The 20,577-nt window shown below is 36.9% G+C and overlaps 1 protein-coding gene across 28 annotated transcripts in view; it reads left to right on the top strand.

The window, feature by feature from the left end:
- The window catches only part of RBFOX1 (RNA binding fox-1 homolog 1), a 1,110,759-nt gene that overhangs the window by 1,085,794 nt on the left and 4,388 nt on the right, over positions 1 to 20,577 (top strand). For 5 of the 28 annotated variants that reach the window (XM_042037785.1, XM_042037782.1, XM_042037776.1 and 2 more), the window contains one exon: positions 9,244 to 9,296. The exons of the other annotated variants lie outside the window; for them this stretch is intronic. In XM_042037785.1, the coding sequence (XP_041893719.1) occupies positions 9,244 to 9,296 (53 nt within the window). The remainder of the gene's footprint in view (positions 1 to 9,243; positions 9,297 to 20,577) is intronic. 28 annotated transcript variants of the gene reach the window in all.

The raw sequence follows: 20,577 nt of genomic DNA, 5'->3' as shown, positions 1-20,577 counted from the left end.
AACATAATCTTCTACCAGTTCTAGAGAGCTGCTTTGATATTTTAATACATTCCTCTACTGGGCGGAATTAACCTGTTTACTGGTACTTTGAAGGCTTGATTCACCTGTGTGTAGTTTGACTAATCATGTAATATCCAGGGAATCTTAAAACTCCTCCACTAGTTCAAAACTGAGGGGATACAGTAGTGAAAAAGCTTAGTGGTACTGCCCAGAATTATGGTAAACACTAATTAAACTTTTTGGTTTCATTCATATCCTGCTTCTACTTCTCTTCCCTGTAACCTCCATTCTCACTCATTGCAGTATCGAGGGATGTTTTAGGAATCCCCACAGACAAGGAAAGGCTTGGCTATTACTGTGAAATCTGTTTTGACATCCATGCTGGAAATCACGAAGAAAAAATTGGGAGAGAAGGTAGAGGTAGACTAAAGCCTAGATTTCCATACCTGGCTTCCTGACACGCTCCAGGCTCAAGGTGCTCAGTACTTTTGCTGCCAGTTTCTTCTTGAACATAGGGAGAGCTGTTAAATGCTCATCATGTTCCAAAGAAAAAATCAGTGCACCTATTCTGACATTTGCATCTCATCTACAGTATCTCCTCTTGGTTTTGTTAAATACATCCAGCCTACATCTGGTTATGTGGCATGACTTGTAACTTGGAGTTCCTTACTCTAACGTAAAAGCTCATAGTAAATAACTGCAATTATGAATATTTTAGTTTGATGAATTTCCATACATACCTTTTCTCTAAAAGGAGTGGGGGAAAGGACTGGTTAACATCTTTAAAGTAGGAATTACGTCATTACTAACTCATAGAAATTTTTTGCTCTTAGAGGATATTGGAAGAAAGTGTGACTTTAATTTTTTTCAGTGTTGCTTTCAGCAGACTGGATAAATATGGAGTTGGGGAGTTACTAAAACATTGATTCCTGATCCAGCAGACCAAAACTGTTACAGTCCATTGGGTCACTGCCTGTGACATGATAGACCATAACAGTTCCTTTGGACATATCAGTGGCTAATTACAGACTTTGCAGTTTTCAGATCGTTGGCTTGATAGACCACAAAGAGGCAGATTAGAACGTGCTCTAAGTGTTGTCAACCCGAGTGCTTTAAAACCAAGGAGGAATTAAGAGCATTGTGCAAGAGGCAGACAGAAGATAATGGAATGAAATGTTATTAATAAAAGTGGGATGACATGGATATAGTCTGTATGGATTAGCCATGTAATTTGCAATGTGCTCTGGCAAGGTGACGAAGTATTAGAAGAACAAACTTTAAATAACGATGTTGATTAAATTAATCAAGAAAGAGGCAATTTACACTCTTGCATGCTTTTACTGTAGCGTTTCGCACCTCCAAGGAGTCTAAAGCATTTGATTAGGTATTTAAATAGATTTTTTTTCATATTCCTTCTGGCTTTTCAAGCTTCTGATACTCTGGGAACCCACCTGAGGCAAACATCAGATTGTAAGAATACTGCAGGAGTGGGAATAAAATGTTTATCCGTGTATCCTAAAGAACTTTTTTGTGAAAATTGCTGTAGGGTGTTTAATATACATGTATTTAAAAAAAAAAAAAAAAAGTAAGGCCTTTGTTTAAACCAAACATGTACCAGCTGCTAAACTTCATTTTGTTTTTCTTGAATGAATTCTTAGATAATCCTGGCAAGGTTTTCATGCATATGGTATTTTAGTTAAAGTATGACAAAAATTATGCTGTCAACAAATTTGTAAAGTCATTCCAAACTTAATATAATGTAAAGGGAAAGAATTGTTGTTATTCATAATTGCTGAAGTTTATGATTATACCTCTGTGTGTTAGGAAATTTTATAGTGGATAAAATGGTGGTTACTGGTAAACCATAAAAATTGCTATGAAATCACAAACAAATATAAAGAATGTTTTTAAGGCATTATTTTAAGGATGGAATGATACACATAAAGAACAAATCCCCCAATTAAATAAATGAATGGGTTTTGATGTATTTTAGTGGATAAAATACTCTGATACACAAGGCTGACTTCAAAATGCCCTTTGCCCTAAAGAGAATGAATAATATCTCCAAAATACAGTAATAAACAAAATTTTCAAATATAAATATTGACTGCAAAAATAGCCTTAATTTAGCAGTCCTGGATCATAATGGCATCAATTTATGTTGCTGATGTGGAGCACTTCTGAAATAGAATTACTGCACTGCTTCCTCAAGTATTTAATTTAAGTGCATAGACTGCGTTAATCACAGTAAAAGGCCAATAATTTTAGAGCAGTTCTGCCACTGAGATCTGTATGAATTCAGCTATGGATTTGTGTGGTATTCAGAATTTCACCTATTAGGTTTAAGTTTCTCTTTAAAATGTCCAGATCAACTTAAAAATCACATGTTCCTCTTGCAGATAAATATTCATCTTTAGACACTGTATATTGCATTATTAATAACAAATATTTTCATACCAGGTATAATATATTGACTAATAATACATTGAAAAATTCTACTCATGCAGCAGGTAATATGACTTAAACCCAAGTCTATTTGTATAGCTCTGATTTAAGAGATAAATAAATCAAGAATTAAAATTTGTAGATCTAAAATATGAAACATGAAAGACGTACAAGTTTTCCCACTGGTTGTGATGTAAGATACTGTCCAGATTCTGGCAATATATTAAAAATAAGCTTTTTTTTTTTTTTTCAACAACAGTACTAAGTTGGATTGTTGCATCAGTTTGCTAGAAATTTTCCTTATACCAACTTTGAGGGCCAGTGGAAGAGGAGCGGGGGGGAGTTTGTATCCAAGACACTGCCATGGCAGAATTGTTGTATCCACCCTGTGTGCCGAGTGGACATTCCTCCAATCTGCTTTACAGCATCAGTGCTGAAAAGTGCTGTCCTAAAAGGAGTCTCTCTCTTGTATCATTTGAGTGGGTTGCTTAGCTAGTTCTGTATCAGGGCTAAAGAAAATGCCTGCCCATCTGCTGGGGAAAGCCTGACATAAGAATACAAATTATGAGAAAGCACCTTCTGTTGACCATTTTTCCCTTTAGGTTTTTTTTAAATCCCTTTAGGTTTTTGGGTTGGTTGGTCAGTTGGTTGTTTCTTTCTCTCTGAGTAAATGGAATAATGCAGGCATATCGCTGGGCTTGGGGATGCACATTTCCATTGGTGTCCAGAACAGCCAGGGGTTGCTTTTTTTTCTTTTCTTGAAAGGTGTGTTTTTTGCAATTGCAGAAGTACTTTTTGGTATGAAAACAAATTATTCCTGGTCAAGAAGTGTGACTGGTAGCAGGACAAAACTTAATGAGAGATTTCATTCTTTTCTCTCTCCTGCTGTCTTTGACAGTCTGAATTTTGGTAGAGACATCCTGTCATTGGCTAAAGCAGACTGACATGTCCTGTACTGAGCACAAAGAAGACACAAATGAAAGCACTGCAGAGGTGACAAACGTGCCAGGGGAATGAAGGGCTTGGCTGAGCTGCCTGAAAGCAGGGCCATGGTGACATTTCAGACACCCTGGGGCATGTGAGGGACCCTGAGAGGTGAGGGGGACACAGCACCTTCTTCAGTGGCAGCTGAGCCCAGGCAGATGGACAAGCTGCCTTTGCTTGGGCAATGCAGATGAGCTTTAGTATTTTCTGTTCAGTGACAGTTATAGAAGTAGCTGCATTCTTTTCTTTTGAGTCGGGGTTCTCCTCTATCTGCTTCCAAGGCCTGCCACAAAATTTCAGGAAAGAGATGGTCAGGAATGATGGATGTAGGAGAGCATTATCTTGTGATGAGGAAGGCAGAGTACCTCTGTGAAAGCAAAATATCCACATCTTCCTCTCTGTCTTAGCATCATCATTGATGATTAGGTTGAACAAGCAGTCCTGCAAAAAAAAAAGAACCTGACATTGAAGAAATTAGTCTAAAAGTAAAATATACCTTCCTAATGCACATTAGGTCAGCCAGGTTACTTTCAGTGCTCTTGAAGCTTGATACTGCATGAATTATTTATAGTTTTATTCTTATTTCATTTAATATATCATATAGGTATGACTGTGAAGTTGTTTAGTTGTCTTCGTGTTGTGATTCAAATGCTATGGGTATGGTAATGTACTTTGATCTTACAGTAATGGGAATATAAAGCATGATAATAGCAAAATCAACCTTCTAATTATAGTTATTATGCTAATATTAAAAAGTTTAAATTTTTTGATAGCCTTGATATTTAAATTTAGGACACCAGCAGGAGGGAGTTGGGAAGGACTTAATAAAATGATTATAAGGGGAAACTTTGTCCATCCTTGAATATTGCAGAAACTATTTAAGGAGCCAGCAGTCAGCTATATTAAAATTCATAATGAAAAAGCCCTCAACATCAGAGTCCTCACAAGAGCAGCAAAGTCTTAACGTTTAGAGCATGAAGGAAATATATAGTAGCTTTAATAACATAGTGGAGAAATATACAGATGTACCACTTATAACTCTGCTGGGAAACATCATTGCTACACTCAACAGTTAGTGCCAGATCCTAGGGGAATACAGTTTGGAGCAGCTCCAGGAAGGGAAGGCAGTGTTTTTGGTTTAGCTGCATCAATTTTACTGACTGAGATTCTGATTGCTGAATTGTAAATACTGCCTTTGTTTGTCAACCCCATGGCGGTCTTACCAGAAAAAGTCAACTGATTAAATATAGTTTAAATAGTCCCACTGTAAATTCTGTTCAATATTGTGTTTGCCTTCATCCTAATTTTTGATGTTCTGGGATTCTGCACTGTTTTTAGCAGTTGCTATATTTTTGGGTGGGGTCTGCACCTCTGTGTTAAGCAAAATTATTTCTGCCTAGTTTTGTGAAGTTTTTCAGCAAAGCCCAGGAAATCAGGCCTACAAAGCATAATTACTGTATGTTGGTGGATTATCATTTCTTTTAGGTTTCAAATTTCCTAGAGCCAGTGTGATTAATTTCTTAAAATCCCCCTTGACCTCTAGTACGGCTTCCATTTTAAGGAAGCTCTGTGCTGCTGAGGAGGAGGGATTGAAAACTTCTGGGAGTCAGGGGTGAAATTAGGTGTGTGTCAAAATTCTGTTCTTAATCGTGTGCTGAGTGAAAAAGTGGTGAGAAGCCCGAGTGCCACCCAGTGTTTTGGGGAGAGGAGAGGACACACAGAACATGCATCGACCCCCTGTGCCCTGCATGGGTTTTCCACCCATAACGACCTCAGTTTATAAACTTGCCAGGCACCTGGGAGTTCTGTACCCCTGAAGAACAGCAGGGCCAGTGGCTGCAGGAGAGAAAGGTGGTGGGAGGCTGGTGCTTTTCGAGGAGTGAGGAGTAGTGCAGACACAGAGGAGCTCGTCCTTTCCCAGGGTGGGATGACTCCATAGAAACTTTGAGTGAGCACTCAGGGTAGCAGTTTATTCTGATCTTAGGCTGGAGCTGTGCTTCATGATAGTTAGATCCCCCAAGTCATAAAAAAGGTGTCTGAGACCCAGTCTGTGAATCTCTTCCTATCTTCCACTTACAGGTTCTGAATTTACCAATAGTAAAGTGGGCAAATCACTTATGGCTCAGGTATTTCTTCACAGTATATGAGACATCCACAGAAAGGACAAGGCTCAGGCTCCAGTGATTAACGAACTTAAAACCCTCATAATATACAATCTCTATTCTGCAGTGTGGCATGTTTTCACCAAACAGTATCAAGAAGAGAGAAAGAAAGCATGGAGTGTATTGCATATGCAGAATGTCTGCTGGATAGAAAGAGCAGGTGCCAAAAGACAGAGGTTTCTCTCAGATGTGGGGCCTCGGAGACACGCATTTGTTACTGCCAAAGGGGCTACAGGGAATGGAGCAGAGGAAATTAGAACATATTCAAACCTTTGAAGATGGTGTAATGCAGGTTCAATAACTACCCCAAAGGAAAAAAAGCACATCTAAATCACTTAATAGTACTTCTGTTGTCCTCCCCTTCTGTTCTTGTTTGAATTCAGGATATATATCAAATGTTTAAACTTTTTTTTTTTTCAAAATGTAAAACCATCTTTATTACCATACCGGTAGAAAATGTGTTAGTTTTCAATTTGCTAGAAGAGATAAAAATTGATATATAGGCTTGAGAGAAGCAGTAGTATGCAGAGTGTTTGCCCTTGGGAAGTAGCTGCTGGGATGGAACACAGCCATTTGGAGTCCCAGCAGTGCATTTTCCTGACCCACACTGTCTGGGAGACATCAGAGAGCTCAGACTGCCAAAGGGTGCCACTCCTGCACTTAAAAGGATTTCACTTAGCTCAGGGTGTGAGGATCTGGCAGGTTGAATATATCCAACTGTACATTCAGGTCAATGTATTTGTCATGTTATCCTTTCAGGTTTTGTTTGGGTTTTTTTTTTTCCCTATCTCACAGCCAGTAACAACTTTTAAAATTTTATTTAAAAAAAAAAAAGGTTTCTGTTGTTTAAATCTATGTTCTTTTACATCTGAAATATTAACCAGTGAACAGTAAAAATTTAGTTCTATACTTTCACTGTTAATACACAAATTAAATTATGGAAGTGATTCTGTATCTTAATTGAGCAGGGCTTATTGTATAATAAAGTTGGGTCCCGTAGAATTCCTGCACCTTTTTGAATCATTAAAAGTGTAGCAGCGATGAGGAACACTAAACCAACCTAAAATGCATCATGAATTTTCATCATCTCTTCCTTGTGAGATTTTTAAGCCTCGTATGCTCGATAGAGTTAGTGCAGAAAATTGGGCTTTAAAGGGAACACTCCACATTTGCAGAGGACTGGGCAAGGTGAACTGTCCTTTTCCACCTCTGCTCTCCACCTACCTTAGGGCAGAAGGAATCTGATGCACCACAGAGCCAGCTTCACTCCAGAGGACTCCCTTTGCAGACTGGGCTTATCCACACAAAGGGCTAACCCCTGCTTTAGCCATCAGGTGTGATACCTTGTGATGAGCACTTTGCTCTCTAGGTCTATGGAAACATTATGGAATTTAGCTAAATAAAAAACCACTGCCACTATAAGAACATTAAAGCCATCGAAGCGCTTAAGAATTTCTAGTAATTGCTACAAAAACCACCTAATTAGTTATAAAATATTGCTGGCTTATTGGACTCCAGCCTCTAGTCTTTTCATTCTCACAGTTGCTGTGCTGACTGATATCTAACTTTCTACTTTTGAAAGTTATGTGTGGAGTTGTGAAATTAATTTTACAAAAGCCAAATAGTATCTTTGTATGAAGCAGTTCAACAAGAGATGCTTCTAGTAGTTGTTTCTAAACTAGATATCACTTTGGGTTAATTTTTTTCAAAATTAGTTTTCTCCCTGTAAATAGCAAAGAGTTGGTTAAAAAAGAGTAAGATTTCAGAACAGTTTCAATAATATTTTTCATTCCAAAGGACAAATTGCAGTTAGTGTTCTGGGGTGTTTCTGGAGGTACTAAACCAGCATATTACCCTTGCAGATAATTCTGTACTTTAACATCTGAAGATAGAGAATCTGTGGCTAAGTGTTCCACTGTACTGAGCAGAGATATACAAAAGGAGATTCTCAGTAACCACTTTAGAGGCAGTTTTTAAGGAAAAGAGGTCTTTTCATTTAGATGAGAGGGCAATTTAAGAGCTTCATAGAAATGAGTCAGAAGGATTTTCTATTAAACAGTAGCTGGTAAGTCTGTTTGCTGCTGGCTCAATCCCTTTTAGGCAAGCATCTAACTTTTTCTGTCTGTATAATTATCACAGAGGTGGTAGCAGTAAATACAGTGAGTAAATAGCTCTGTATTTATAATGTGAAATTTATCCCCCTTTGGTTTTTTAAATTTAGCATTACTTGTTAGGTAAATCTCATTAGCTCCTGAAACTGTTGCAGATGACAAAATAAAGAGCAAAACTACCAATTTAACATCAGTTGAAACTGAATGTACAATTTGAGCACTAAGTTCACACTAACAGTGTCTGCATTTCTGGTAGGGCAGAGACAATGATCTGCTTTTGGACTTTAGCAATCCTGTCCCTACAGTACAGATTGCAGATTCCTTGTTTTGTGCTGCATTTAATTTTTTCCCCCCCTAGAACATGAACCTCTAAGTAAAAAGTTCACAGATTTCTAAATGAGAATTTCAAATCTCTTGATACATTGGAGGTGAAGTAATAGAAATAGATTTTGTTCCCTTAGGGCTTAACTCCTCAAGGTTTTGTTGCCCCTAAGGGACGTTTGCTCCTGCATGGTTTTCAGTAGGATCCTCAGTACTTAATGCTTGCAGAGCTGTTTTTCCAGGCAGTCCTTAGCCTGCATCCTTTGGCTCCTGGTTGTTAGACTCTTGCATTAAAGCTGTGCAAAGCATCAGTGTCAGGTTTTTGCTGTGCAGGCTGGAGGAGCTGTGTGCAGCTGGGAGGAAACCACACCCAAGTGTTAACTCTTCACCCGGGTGCATTAATCCTGCACCACACCAAAATACTCCGAGGAAGCTGTGTATATGCATATAAAGGAATCATTTGATGTTAATCCTAAACATGGTTTCCACTAACCCAAATCCTGTTTGCCTAGACTTCAGAAAGGACAAACCAGGATTTGTGCCACAATGGAGTTTTCGATATTTTGAAATAGTAGTGCATTTAGAGTTTCTCTTTTTGTATTACCTGGTTTAAAAAAGAATTTTGCAAGAGAAGGTTTATATTAAATTACTCATTTCTCTAGCTTATTCACCTAAGATTCTGCAAAAGACTTTTCTATGTAATTGGATGACAGTATATGAGAATATACTATGTCATTTTTTTTAATAAATAGCAGAAAATTAATTTTCTGATTGCAGTCATATTAGATGAAGAAAAAGCAAAATATTTTAATTTAATATCCTCCTTTCAGATGCACAAAGTAAATTGTAATTTAATTTTTTTTCAAAAGCGCTTTTTACATATTTTGCAGTAGTGCCCTTTAATAGCTATATCAATATATTGTTTTATTTTTATTAGACTTCATAAATATATTGACATATCTGTAACACTAAACATGAAGCTTCCAATGCAAGAGTTTGTACATAGTCCATATCCAAATGTCACCATTATTTCATTTAAAAGATCCCAGCATGTCTACCTCATGATCCTTATAAACTCTATAGTACTCAACACTTTTTCTTGCTACATTCATTAAAATTAAGCACCCTTTCCCTACCCCATCTGTAAACATCAAGTCAATTGGCAGCTAGCACATTTCCGAGTCAGCAAGCAGTATTGTGAATTTTATCTTCTCTTGCAGAAATCAATTCGTCTTCGTTGCAGCAGATGAAATTTCTTGTAACACCTCTGCAGGTAACAATCATTGATACTTCTTGATGCATCCATCCAGGTCTCAATATCCTTTTTCACATGCTGCATTTAATCGTAAGACAAAGCATAGGAAAGTCCATAGTATAAATCTTTGGAATAGTTTAATGAATTTATAGCTTCAGCCTATAGGTTCTGCCATATAAAAGCCATTAGGTTATTTTGCTGACTTTGGTGTTTTATTTCCAGTTTAAATATCGTATGGCCTAGTGTGTAAGGCTATGTTAAACCTTCTAATAAAAGCTTCAGGACTGTGACTTTCAAAAGTCAAACCAAACAGAACTTATGAAAAGAGCAAAGGCTTAGATGTGTGTAGGACATTGTAAGTGCTATAGATGTAACAATTTTCTTTTCAACTCCTTGGGGGCAAATGATGCCCATAAGGGTATTGCAGACCCTAAAGCACTCACAAAGTCTATCCTATGGATGAGATAGTGGGAGAGAGGGTCTGTGCCTTCAGAGGATCGCTCTCTAGTAAGTAAAAAGTCTTGATATACTATCATGTTGTAAGCCATGGGTACAGAAGAATGAAAAATGTTTTTAAAAGGTTTATTTACATTTTATAAATATACTGAATATGTCAAGAGGTTTTGTCTCTTTTAATCAATAGAGTTTGAACAAGCTTAGTCTTAATTCAGGTAAGGATGATATTGTGTTACTGCATAAGAAAACAAAAAAGGCAAAAATAAATAGTAACGTTGCCGGGACATATTCTGCCAATAATGTTGTGCAAAAAATCAAGTTCTTAGAAGCTTCTCATATTGAAGGATGAAAGGGTATATAGTGTGAAATCAAATGTTGGTATTAAGAAGTTTTTGCTCATAGAGTTTTATATTAGCAGAAATAAATGAAAGGTGACGAGATTTCTGGTTATGCCATGATGATCTACATAGAGACAAATAAAGAGCATTTGTTTATGGAAAAGATGATCACAGCTAAACGCAAAATATGCTAAAATTGTCGTAATCTCTATGCTAGCTGTAGCATTTTTGGTGGTAATCTGAAAAGTTCTTCTGTAGTGAAACCTCATTTAACGTAGATTTTTCCAAGTCCTATAAATTATGAAGAAAATACATTTTGAGAAGCCAACATTTGTCACATTCTTTAGATCACTCAGCTTGGATTTTGGCTTTTGTTATTTCACTTGAGCTTCCTGCTCAGCTCTTCATTGAAGTGAGCCATAGTAGGGAGGCTACTAATTTGTGAATCTAAGCTTTGCTAAGTAAGAATAAATATATTTATTTTAGCAAATTTTAAACTTGGAATTCTTGAGTTAGATGTGGGGTCTGTGGGACCAGTTTTGCAAAGTGAACCCTTCTAAGTGATAATTATTGCTCTAATAAAGAAATTTTTCTCTCTCAATTAAGGCACAATTTAAGTGCCCAAGACTTTACTATAGATATTCCATACATTGCTTCTTTAGAATTCCAGTCAAAAATATAACACTTTCATTTATTGGTACATTCTGTGAACTTTACACAAAAGGAAATGGATCTCTGTATGTATTTATTAAAACTTTTCAGTTTACCAGTTGATTACTTCTGTTGAATTGATTCAACAATAAGGTATTTTTGCTAGGCATGTTTTTGAGCATATGATAAACACATTCATCACAGGTGACTGTAGGTGCCTTTTTTTGCACTAAGATATGAAGGAGAAAGCTGATGAAAGCCTGTACCTGCTGCTTCTTATATAACTAAGTTTCAGTAGTAGAACTTAAATGACTTTTGGCTGCATGAGAAAGCAATTCTCCCACCCATATTCCTGAGTGAGTCAGATTGCCAAAGTTGAATTTGGTCTTTTGAATTTGTAAGTTGACTTCCAACTATTTTATTATCTGATGTTTTATGTTTTAATACATGGAGCAAACATAGAGATACTTTTAGAACCAAAGCTAACCTTCCTGTGGTTTTTCAGATGCATGCAAAACACCTGCAGTGTGATTTTATAGTGCTTTTTTAGTGCTTCTGAGCTCACTGATAGTAATTCTACTGTGTTTGTAAAGTTGATATCAAGTGAAGATACTTATAACATGCTCAATGTTTGAAATGTGAGTATATGTATGTTTGTATTGCTTCCCTGTAAAGAATGTGTGTATTTGTGGATTCCAAATAGTAGTATAACAAGCAGAGCCTTGGTTGGAACTTGATCTTCAGTATGGAAATGGGAGGTCTTGGGTGGTTCTGCTGGTAATATTCACTCTTTTCTTCTTAATCCTTCATCATTCCTGCCAGAGGATACTTAGCCCTCAGCCACATGATATCTTTTTTGGATTTGGGAATAAAGTAATCTTGAGTAGATAAATGTGTTAATGAGTAATTTGTCTCCATGTATACATTTCCATTTGTGTATCCATGTCCTTTCTTGAATGCACATTACAGAAAGGAAACCTCCTCAGATATCTGACAGAGGGATCCTTCCATGGGAAATTTAAAAAACATTTCACTCTTGATTGCATCCAGTGCATTCTGAGGCTGAAAATAATTACTGTTCAGAAAAGAAGTTCTGCACTTCTGGGATAGATCTTCTCTGGCAGACATGATTAAAGGGTTTGCAAACAGATTTGAACTAGAACAGAGACAGGGAAACTATCAGAAAACTCCTGGTGGTTTGATGATGGAATTTTAACAAGGATCTCTGAGGGCATTCCTCTAACAAATTCCTGACAATAGTTCCACTAGGGGAGAATTAATCCTGAGGTTCTTGTCTGATGGGGGCAATGGGTGTCTGCCCTATCACTCTCTGGATAAATCAGAATAAGACCCAGAATAAACCCATGATTTATTTACATGTTGGTTGCAGAACATTGTTCATTTTGCAGCTGTAGCATTCTTAGTGAATTTTTCAAATCAGTGCTCAAGCTATTTTTTTCTTTTTTAGGTTTCATATCATCAAAATTCATAGTTTGTAAAGAAAAAGCATTTTTAGTGTCTTTTGCAAGTGCATTCTCAGATGTACCTGCAAATGACATTTTATATTTTTTGTGTAAAAATGGGACAGGGTTATTATTTTATATTTATATTACTCTCTCTCTTTTTCCAGTTTTTAACTGTTATCCAGCCTTTATGTAGAAGCAAAAAAATCCAGTGCTGATGCATGCTTGGTATTATTTTTCTCCCAAGTGTATTTGCAGTTTATGATTTTGAAATAACGGAGAGAGGCAAGGGTTATATATAAAGCTGAATTTGGAATGAAGTGTGGTGGAAGTGGATATAACATCTGTCCAATTGTGACTGTATTTATTTACATTTTTGAGCAGAATCAGTCCCAGGAGGAAGGATTCTCTGTGTGTGTGTATGTGTGTCTGCATGCAAGCAAACGAAATGCTCTATAAAGCTTTAGAAGTTGACAGCCTTAAATTAAGTTATTGACCTCCATTTGGAGAAAGATACAGTCTCCAAAACAGATTAAACATTCTGAAAGGTTTAACTTTATAACTCCAGGAAAGATGTTGAATAAAAGCAAGCAGCTTCAATAAGCAAACTGTGGGGTTTGTGCTATTGAAATATTTGAAGAGAATATTGGCCATTTTTAACAAATGCAATTTCTCCAGTCATTGCAATTTTCCTGTATACTATCATTAACCTGTCAGCACTAACACTGCCACAGATTTAATTCATTGAACAATGGCAAATATGGAGATAATTATTTCAAACAAATTAATATTTGATGAAGTGCTTAGAATGGCTACAGTGTGTCTGTTGTGGCAAACCTACCTCTGCCAGGGTACATAAATAATTGCAGCTGGTCAATATTTTGCCATATGAACTTGCACATCTCATTGACCTCTTCATGTGTCTGGTAGGAGATATTAGAGATCAGATCATAGCCTTACAAAGGAATTTGAAAGAGTCCAATCCAGGCTGTTTTGGAAGAATGCAGCTTCAGAGGTGCTTCCTTCAGCCTGTTAGAATTACTGTGTGAAGACATATGCTCAGTTGAGAGAGGTTCTTCCCTTTTACTATTGCTGCCAATGGATTTGACTTCATTTCATGAAGCAATTTGGGGAAATAACCATTTTCTATGAGATGCTTTTATTATTATGTTATGCTCTTCTGCTAATCAAATAAAAAATGAAGATGAAGGAGCATCTGTATGGTCTTTGTGCTAGTATTTATTTAAGGCTGTACTGCTGCTCCCTGTGAAAAATAGCAGATACTGAAGTTTTTGCTCTGGAAAGACTAGGAAATGTTGCACTAATGCACAAAATTAAACTTCTTCTATAAATTCAAGTGTCCTTTATGTTGGCAGTTTAAACTTGCATTTACTGCTGCTATAAATAGTTGCTTATATGGAATTCCATTTGTTACAGCTTTTACTGCTCTGGGTAGTTGTGTACTGAAGATGTTCAGCTATTGGATCAGTTGATAAAAATCAGTAAACACTTTGATTATCTTCTGTTCTCCTTTCATGAGGTTTGATTAATTCCTTTTTGTCACCCAGTGGAAGCACTGGCAGGCCTCGCTGGCGTCCCTGTCATTATCTGTGTGACAGCTTGCCCGCCCGGTGCTCGCGGTTCTAGGTCAGTTCACATGGCTGCTCAAATGTGACAACATGACAAGATTAAGGAAAGCTGAGGTCCTGTGATTTGTAAATGGAGGATTTGCAATGTGAAGCTCCTTTGATAACAGAAATAGTGAATAATCTGCGTTTGTCCTCAACAAGTGCCTATAAGCACGTGTGCATCTCCTGTGATGGTTTTTAATGAAGCAATTAGATTGGTTTTTCTCTGATAGACTAAAAATAGTGCACGTGAAAGATGGTTTGTTTGTGTGTGCAGGTATGGATGCCTATATACAACTCCATTAAATGAGCAAGGATTCAGTTTTAATATCTTGAGATTATCGTATTGCAAATAAACATAAAACAATGCTGTGGTTGCAGGCTGCAGAACTTTATACGTGAACACAAAAGGCTGCTTTAAAATTTAATAAATAAAGTACCCAGTATATTTATTATTTCTTCAAACTTTATTGTCCCTAAATATAAGAGCAATAGTAATAAGAAAATGCTTTACAGACCTAAGAAAAGCTTTGTTTTCATTGGAATAGAGCTGGGTTCAGGTGTCACCTGATGACAAGCCTCAGATTCTCTAGTGGCTTTTTAAAGAAAGTTTATATAAAATCTAAGTTTCTTGGATAGAAGCTACACAGAAAGGTGGTGGTGATAGCATAGAATTCTGTTAGACTTTTGACTAGGCATCAACTTCAATTCCCACCCTGGTGTAAATCCAGACAGCAAGACTGAAACTGAGTGAGAGCTCTTAAGTTGAGATCTGTGCCTGGGATTGCTCCATGGCAGTTACCCAGCATCAGTTCAGGAAAAGTCACCTGTGCTGCTGTTTGTTACCCTTCTGGGTTTCTGCAAATTAACTGGTATCAATCATGTTTGTTTAAATGTTTTAGAAGGTGGCAGCTCAGCTTTGGCTGGCTGCAAACATCTTGCAAATTTTAAAAGAGGACACAGGCTGGCAAACAGAAGCAAAATTAAAACCACGTCTGAGCATCAGTGAAACTTCTGCAAAACATGCCTGTCAATTAGCAAGGAAATTAACTGGCCAAACTGAGATGTGACATGCATAAGTAAACAGCCAAGAATTGGAAATTCATCTCTACATACAGAAAAGTCTGCATAGGCTTCTCAACTTACTCCTTTCTCCAACCTGCAGGAAAAAGTAAACAGTGCATTTAATATTTCATCAATGACATATTTATGAAGATCCTTTCACGGAAACCTTTCATTATTGCCCTCTACCTATGGTAGACCCTGGTCAAGTTTCTTATTTCTGTGAAAACCTAGGAATGTGTTAGTACTATAGTGATAGGAAATCCCTTCTGGCTCTCCGGGCATGCAGCAGTTCAGCCCTGCAGTACACCTTGAAGTTTCACTCTGTTGTGCTGCCTGTCACTTCCCAATTCTTTCTCTGCTCCACATCACAAATCTGTAGCACATTATAGGTCATGGAAGAGGAAGATGCTATGAATAAAGTATGTTATGGTCCTCCCTTGTACAGAGACCTCAGTGTTTGATAGTGTGCATTCAAAACTTGGCATAGAGAATTTCAGCATTCTTGACCTTTCCAATCAAGGAAAATGCCTGGAAACTGTTTTTGTCAGCAGAATTAAATTTCCTGGATCTTAAGTAAAAACTTCAGAGACATCTTTGTCCACTGCCTTCTGAGGTAGTGAGAGAGACTTGTTGGTCATTGAGGTAACTGAAATGCCCAAAGTCACTTGGTGTTAATATCTAAAATGAAGTTAATTAATTGGTTGCACGTTCGTTGAGCACCACAAGCAGACACCATCCTACTGCAGTGGGATGAATTTTAAGTTGAAGGGCTACCACTGCTGCACAGATTTGACCCAGTGAGCCTAAAATATTGCTCAGCAGCGGGGTTTGTGACTGAGGTGCATAGGGAGGAGCTGTACTGCTCATGTCATCTCTCTTGGTATCATCATAGTTCTGTGACCAAGAGGAAGAGTACGGAGTTAGTTATTGGAATCATTTATATGGTTAAGGCCGGGCAACCCTTGCTTTCCTTGTATTCCTTCCAGAAGTAATTTTATTGCTTGATTGTTCAATTACAATCAAAGCAGGTAAAGAATGGATAATATTGGGGGAAAGTTAGAAAGATGAGCTTTCCTGTGGTACATAGGCTTTGCTTGTAATATGGCTGAGGTCAGAGTTGATTTACCTGAAGTACTGCCCAATTTTCAACTTCTCTCTTTATAGTTCTTAAGCAGGTTCAAAATTTTCTGTAGTTCCTCCAGCAATATGTAGACTTGAAAAAATAGGGGGGAGTTGATAATGATAAGTAAAATATGTGCATCAAATTCTTTAAAATCCTCCTGCTATAGTTCTCAAATCACTTGAGGAAAAAAAAAAAACTTGGTTCATATTTTATGTGGTGAATTTTTCCTTATTAATTATGCTATTAAGCCCTATAGTGTATATGTTATTTAGGAGCTTTGAAATGGCTCCAGTATCAGAGCTCCACTGTCTGTCCCAGATGTGTATGGAAATACAGCAGTAATACTAAAGATTTTAAAATCCTGAAATGGCAATTATGGTTAGAGAGGCACAGAATTACCCAATTTTTAGAGACTTCAACAATACCTACTACTGATAACTTAGAGATTCCCTTTCAAAGGCCCTGATAAAATAAATACCACAGTTTTCTTTTTTTAATTATATCTTTTTTTTTTTTTTTAATTTGATCAGTGAACAACAAATTGTCCTTTTATGTAGTATTTTAGCATTTTTAAACCCTCTGCTGAAAATGGTTGAAGAGATTGAGGCACAGCATAAGTAAAGAAGAACATACCATATATTGGTGGATAGTTTATGGCTATATTTACAGAAGTTAGCATGGCTACACTGGGGTTTTTTTCTCACTTATTTCCCAGTAAGTTGTTAGTCCAGCTATTTAAGAACCTGTGTCAGTATGATAACAAAATGCCAGCAAACGTACTTTTTCCCATGATACAAGTCCTGCATACTTGTCCCAGATATAGTGGAAAATAGAGGAACATACCTTGTTCTAGTTAGTGATGCATCAAAATTGCTCATCAGCTGTGTTCTTAGCAAGAATTGGTGTGTATTGGTTTGGATACATTGTTTTATCATTCTATAAAATGCACAGAGAATTGCATTGACTATTAATTTATTCAAAACCCTACCATTGGCATGTCCTAAATTTTAGTAAGTTGTTTACCTAGAGTGACAATTTGCAGTGTAAATTATCACAAAGCATTTAAATGCTGCTAATTGTAATGAGAAGTGAGCACGCTGGCATAACAGTGAGTAAATGAAGCAGTGTGTGTGTGTGGCTGAAGCAGCTTACTGATTTGCAGGGTGACAATATAGTTTAAATCCTTCTTACTATTTTCAGCCTGGAAAGCAGAATCTATTCTGCTAACCTTCTGAGCTTCTAAATTTGGTGTCATGCAAGGGCGTGTTTAAAAATTAGCATTTAAAAAGAAACCCACTTGCTTTAAGTTTAAGCTGACACTGTTCCTTTCCTCTGTGGAAATGAAATTTATTAATCATAATAAAACCATCATATTCTGAAGGTAGAGGTCACCCTGAGGAGAGGGAAAAAAAAAAAGTCTATTCATCACAGAGGAATTTCAATGCATTTTTTTCCCAGATAATATCTGAGCATGTGTTCCTTCCTCTTTGGAAATATTTTCATCCATGTTTGTGCTTACCTATGACAAGTGTATTCAGGAGGGTGCAAAAATGAAAATTGTCCAGTTTAATTTTATATACTTTATTTTCTTTTACAGAAGGTTTGGGAGAGTTCCTTTTACATTTTATTTTGTGTTTACATTGCACACATTTGTTTAAGTGGAATTTCAATATCCTGTAAAAGAAAAAGAAATGTTTGTTATTTTAACAAGAATATAAGTGTCACTAATTCCGAAATAACATTTCTATGTTACTATCACAGTAAAAACGTTAGCATTATCATAATATAAATGTAAACCATTCTTTTTAAGGAGCAAGGGTTAACTTTGGTCACAGTTGTCAGGTTAGGATTTCTTTACAACTCTTTTGTTTTAAGAAAGAGATGTGGTTTACATAGAAGGATGAAAAAAAGCAATGTAAAACACTGACAATAAGTGATTACAGCTTTGGAAAAAGGGTGATAAAAATGTACTCAGAAGTCAATACCAGGTTGAAACAGTCATATTTTCATCTTTAGAAATTGCTTAATGTGTGTGTTTGTCCATATTTTCCCCTCAGTTGTCAAGATTTCTGTTGAATATTGATATAATAATAATATTATTATTAGCAACATGTTTTATTTATCAGTGTTGTAAACTTGCCAGTTACTTCAGTAGCTGGCTTAAATATAACAATAATTTAATACAGCCTGAGCCTTGTGTATTCAGGCCCTTGCATCTGGGCCAATTAATGCCATCGTAGGTGACCTGTTGGACTTTGTTTTGTGAGGCACTGGGACACAGGCAAAGATCCTGCGGGAATGGGATGTAGGATGGAGGCAAAATGCAGCCCTACAACTAAACCAAAATTAATTTTTTAAATTATTTTTTGCAGATATAGATTTAAAGTCTTTGCTTAGCATTGCAGCAATACCAGCTAATCAGGAACAAAAACCCCAAAAAACTGAGGAAATATACCAGTTCCCATTGCTTTAAAAATAATAGTCATGGCATTAAAGCATGTAAAATAATAGTACATGCAATTCCTCCTGCATGTTACTAAGGACTCGGGGGAAACATGTCTGCCTTTAAATGAATCATTTTCCCTTCCTAGGTGTTTTCTTACTGTTTGAATGAAATTTGTCTGGAAAGAATTAAAATTATAATGATATTCAAAATAAATTCTCAGACTTTAAAAATTGGCATAGAGGGGTAATGTTTTCTTCCCTCCAGTGTAGATGAACAAGACATGAGGGATTCTGTTATGGTCCTATCAGAGCTGAGTATTTCAAATCTCTAAATCATGTTTGCATCCTTATGTGGAGGGTTGCCAAGGCTGAGGTTTATAGAAGTTCCTCCTACCAGAGAGGCTCCAGAGTGTGGGATCAGTGTCAAACCTGCTCAAAGAACTCTCAAACTGTCTTTCCAGCTCAAAGAATCACCAAGTCATTTACCCAACATGGGCTGACGTGAACTACTTTCCTTCCCTTTCTTTTCCAGTGGGAATTGCCCATTTTCTTTGTTGGGTGATTTCTAAAGACTGTTGTTCTTGGATACCAAGTATTTAAGTAGAATTGATATATCAATTTAATCCCTTACTCATCAATACTTTGGATGCAAAAGAGGAGCTAATGTATTATATACAAGCCTTTTACACATATTTTCCTGAGTTTCAGACCAGGTCTTAAGGAAAACAATTACCTAACACGCTGCTACTCCTGGAATTTCATGTATATCTCTGACAGCAATGAAGACTTCTGTGCCCAAATCTAAAGCACACACAGCTGTGGGGTGAGATACAGAACCCACACTCATGAACTTGGTGTACTTTAATAAATTAATTCATTTTTAATGTATTATCCCTTAATAGGAATTTGCATTTACTAAGTAAACAGGACAGCACAACTGAAGGCATTCAGCTATGATGGTTGCCCTTTGAAGTGAAACATCCAGGCTTTAGAATGCTTTATAAGAACTTAGATACACTTACATTTGCCCAAAATGCTGCACTCTTGCTGGGAAGAAAATGTCTAATTCACAATGCTGAATATTATCCACTGTACACTTGGAAGTTTGTACTTTTACTGAACTGTTTTCTACTTTTTTTTTTTTTTTTTCCATCATGATGTGTGGTTATACATTCTTGGAAAAGAAAAAGCATATGACTTCTGCAAGTCTGTGGCCCTGTGTTTGTGCAGAGAGTCAGAGACAGGGATATTCAGTCTGTCTCTTCCATGCTGAACCCTTTAGTGAGCACAGTTGTCACAGGAGGTGATTTGCTGGATTTCCATATGAAAGGAATCCCTCATAATCTGGCAAATGTTGGCTCAGTGACATGGAGAATTAAGGACTTATTGTCTATGGTAATTTCTGCTCCGTCCTTGAAGATGTCTCTAGGTAGGTGGGAATGTTTAGTTCAGATAATTTGGTCCTTTTCTCTACCTCACATCCAGGACCCACAGTAGTGGGTGGTGGAGGATTGCATATGCCATGGAGACATTCCTTTCTCAGCTTTCCCTGAGCTGATTAGCTTTGTGGAGGAGCAAATACATGATAATAAAATAGAACAATTGTCCTCTTTTCAAAAAAAGTAAGTTTGTACATGTATCTGAAAAATAAGGTAGTTACGCAGAATGAGACCAGTCTGTGGTTACTGTTCACACAAGGCTAAAAATTAAGGTGGGTTGTTTTTTTTAAGATCAAGGGGATTTTTTAATATCAAGGTTTTTTTTTTTTAATATCAAGGGCATTGTTAAACCTTGTTTGCTACATTAGCCCTCGTATTCAAGATAGCACTGTAATTACAAGATTGCTTTTGTTGGTCTATGTGACACCTGAGAGCAAACGAAAATTGTTTGATTATGGAAAAAATGTTGGACACTTGCAGTGGAAGCTGTCTCTAGCTGGCATGTCCATCTCACTGACAGTATTCCCTGTATCCCCCCAGACTGGGCAGCAAAGCTTTCTGTGTCAAGGTGAGGCAGAGGACGAGGCCACCAAACGGACCAGGGGCACATGAAGGAGCTCTGAAGTAGTTTCAGCTTAGAAGGGTTTTGTGTGGGGAGAAATGACAAAAATGTGATTTTCACATCACTGGC

The sequence above is a fragment of the Corvus kubaryi genome, unplaced genomic scaffold (assembly GCF_017639235.1).
Source record: "Corvus kubaryi isolate FWS band 111438036 unplaced genomic scaffold, C.kubaryi_AGA036_p1.0 37387, whole genome shotgun sequence".
In the NCBI taxonomy this organism is placed as follows: Eukaryota; Metazoa; Chordata; class Aves; order Passeriformes; family Corvidae; genus Corvus; species Corvus kubaryi.
The sequence above is the reverse complement of the archived record's forward strand: the minus strand, read 5'-3'. Positions and strand labels throughout refer to the sequence as shown.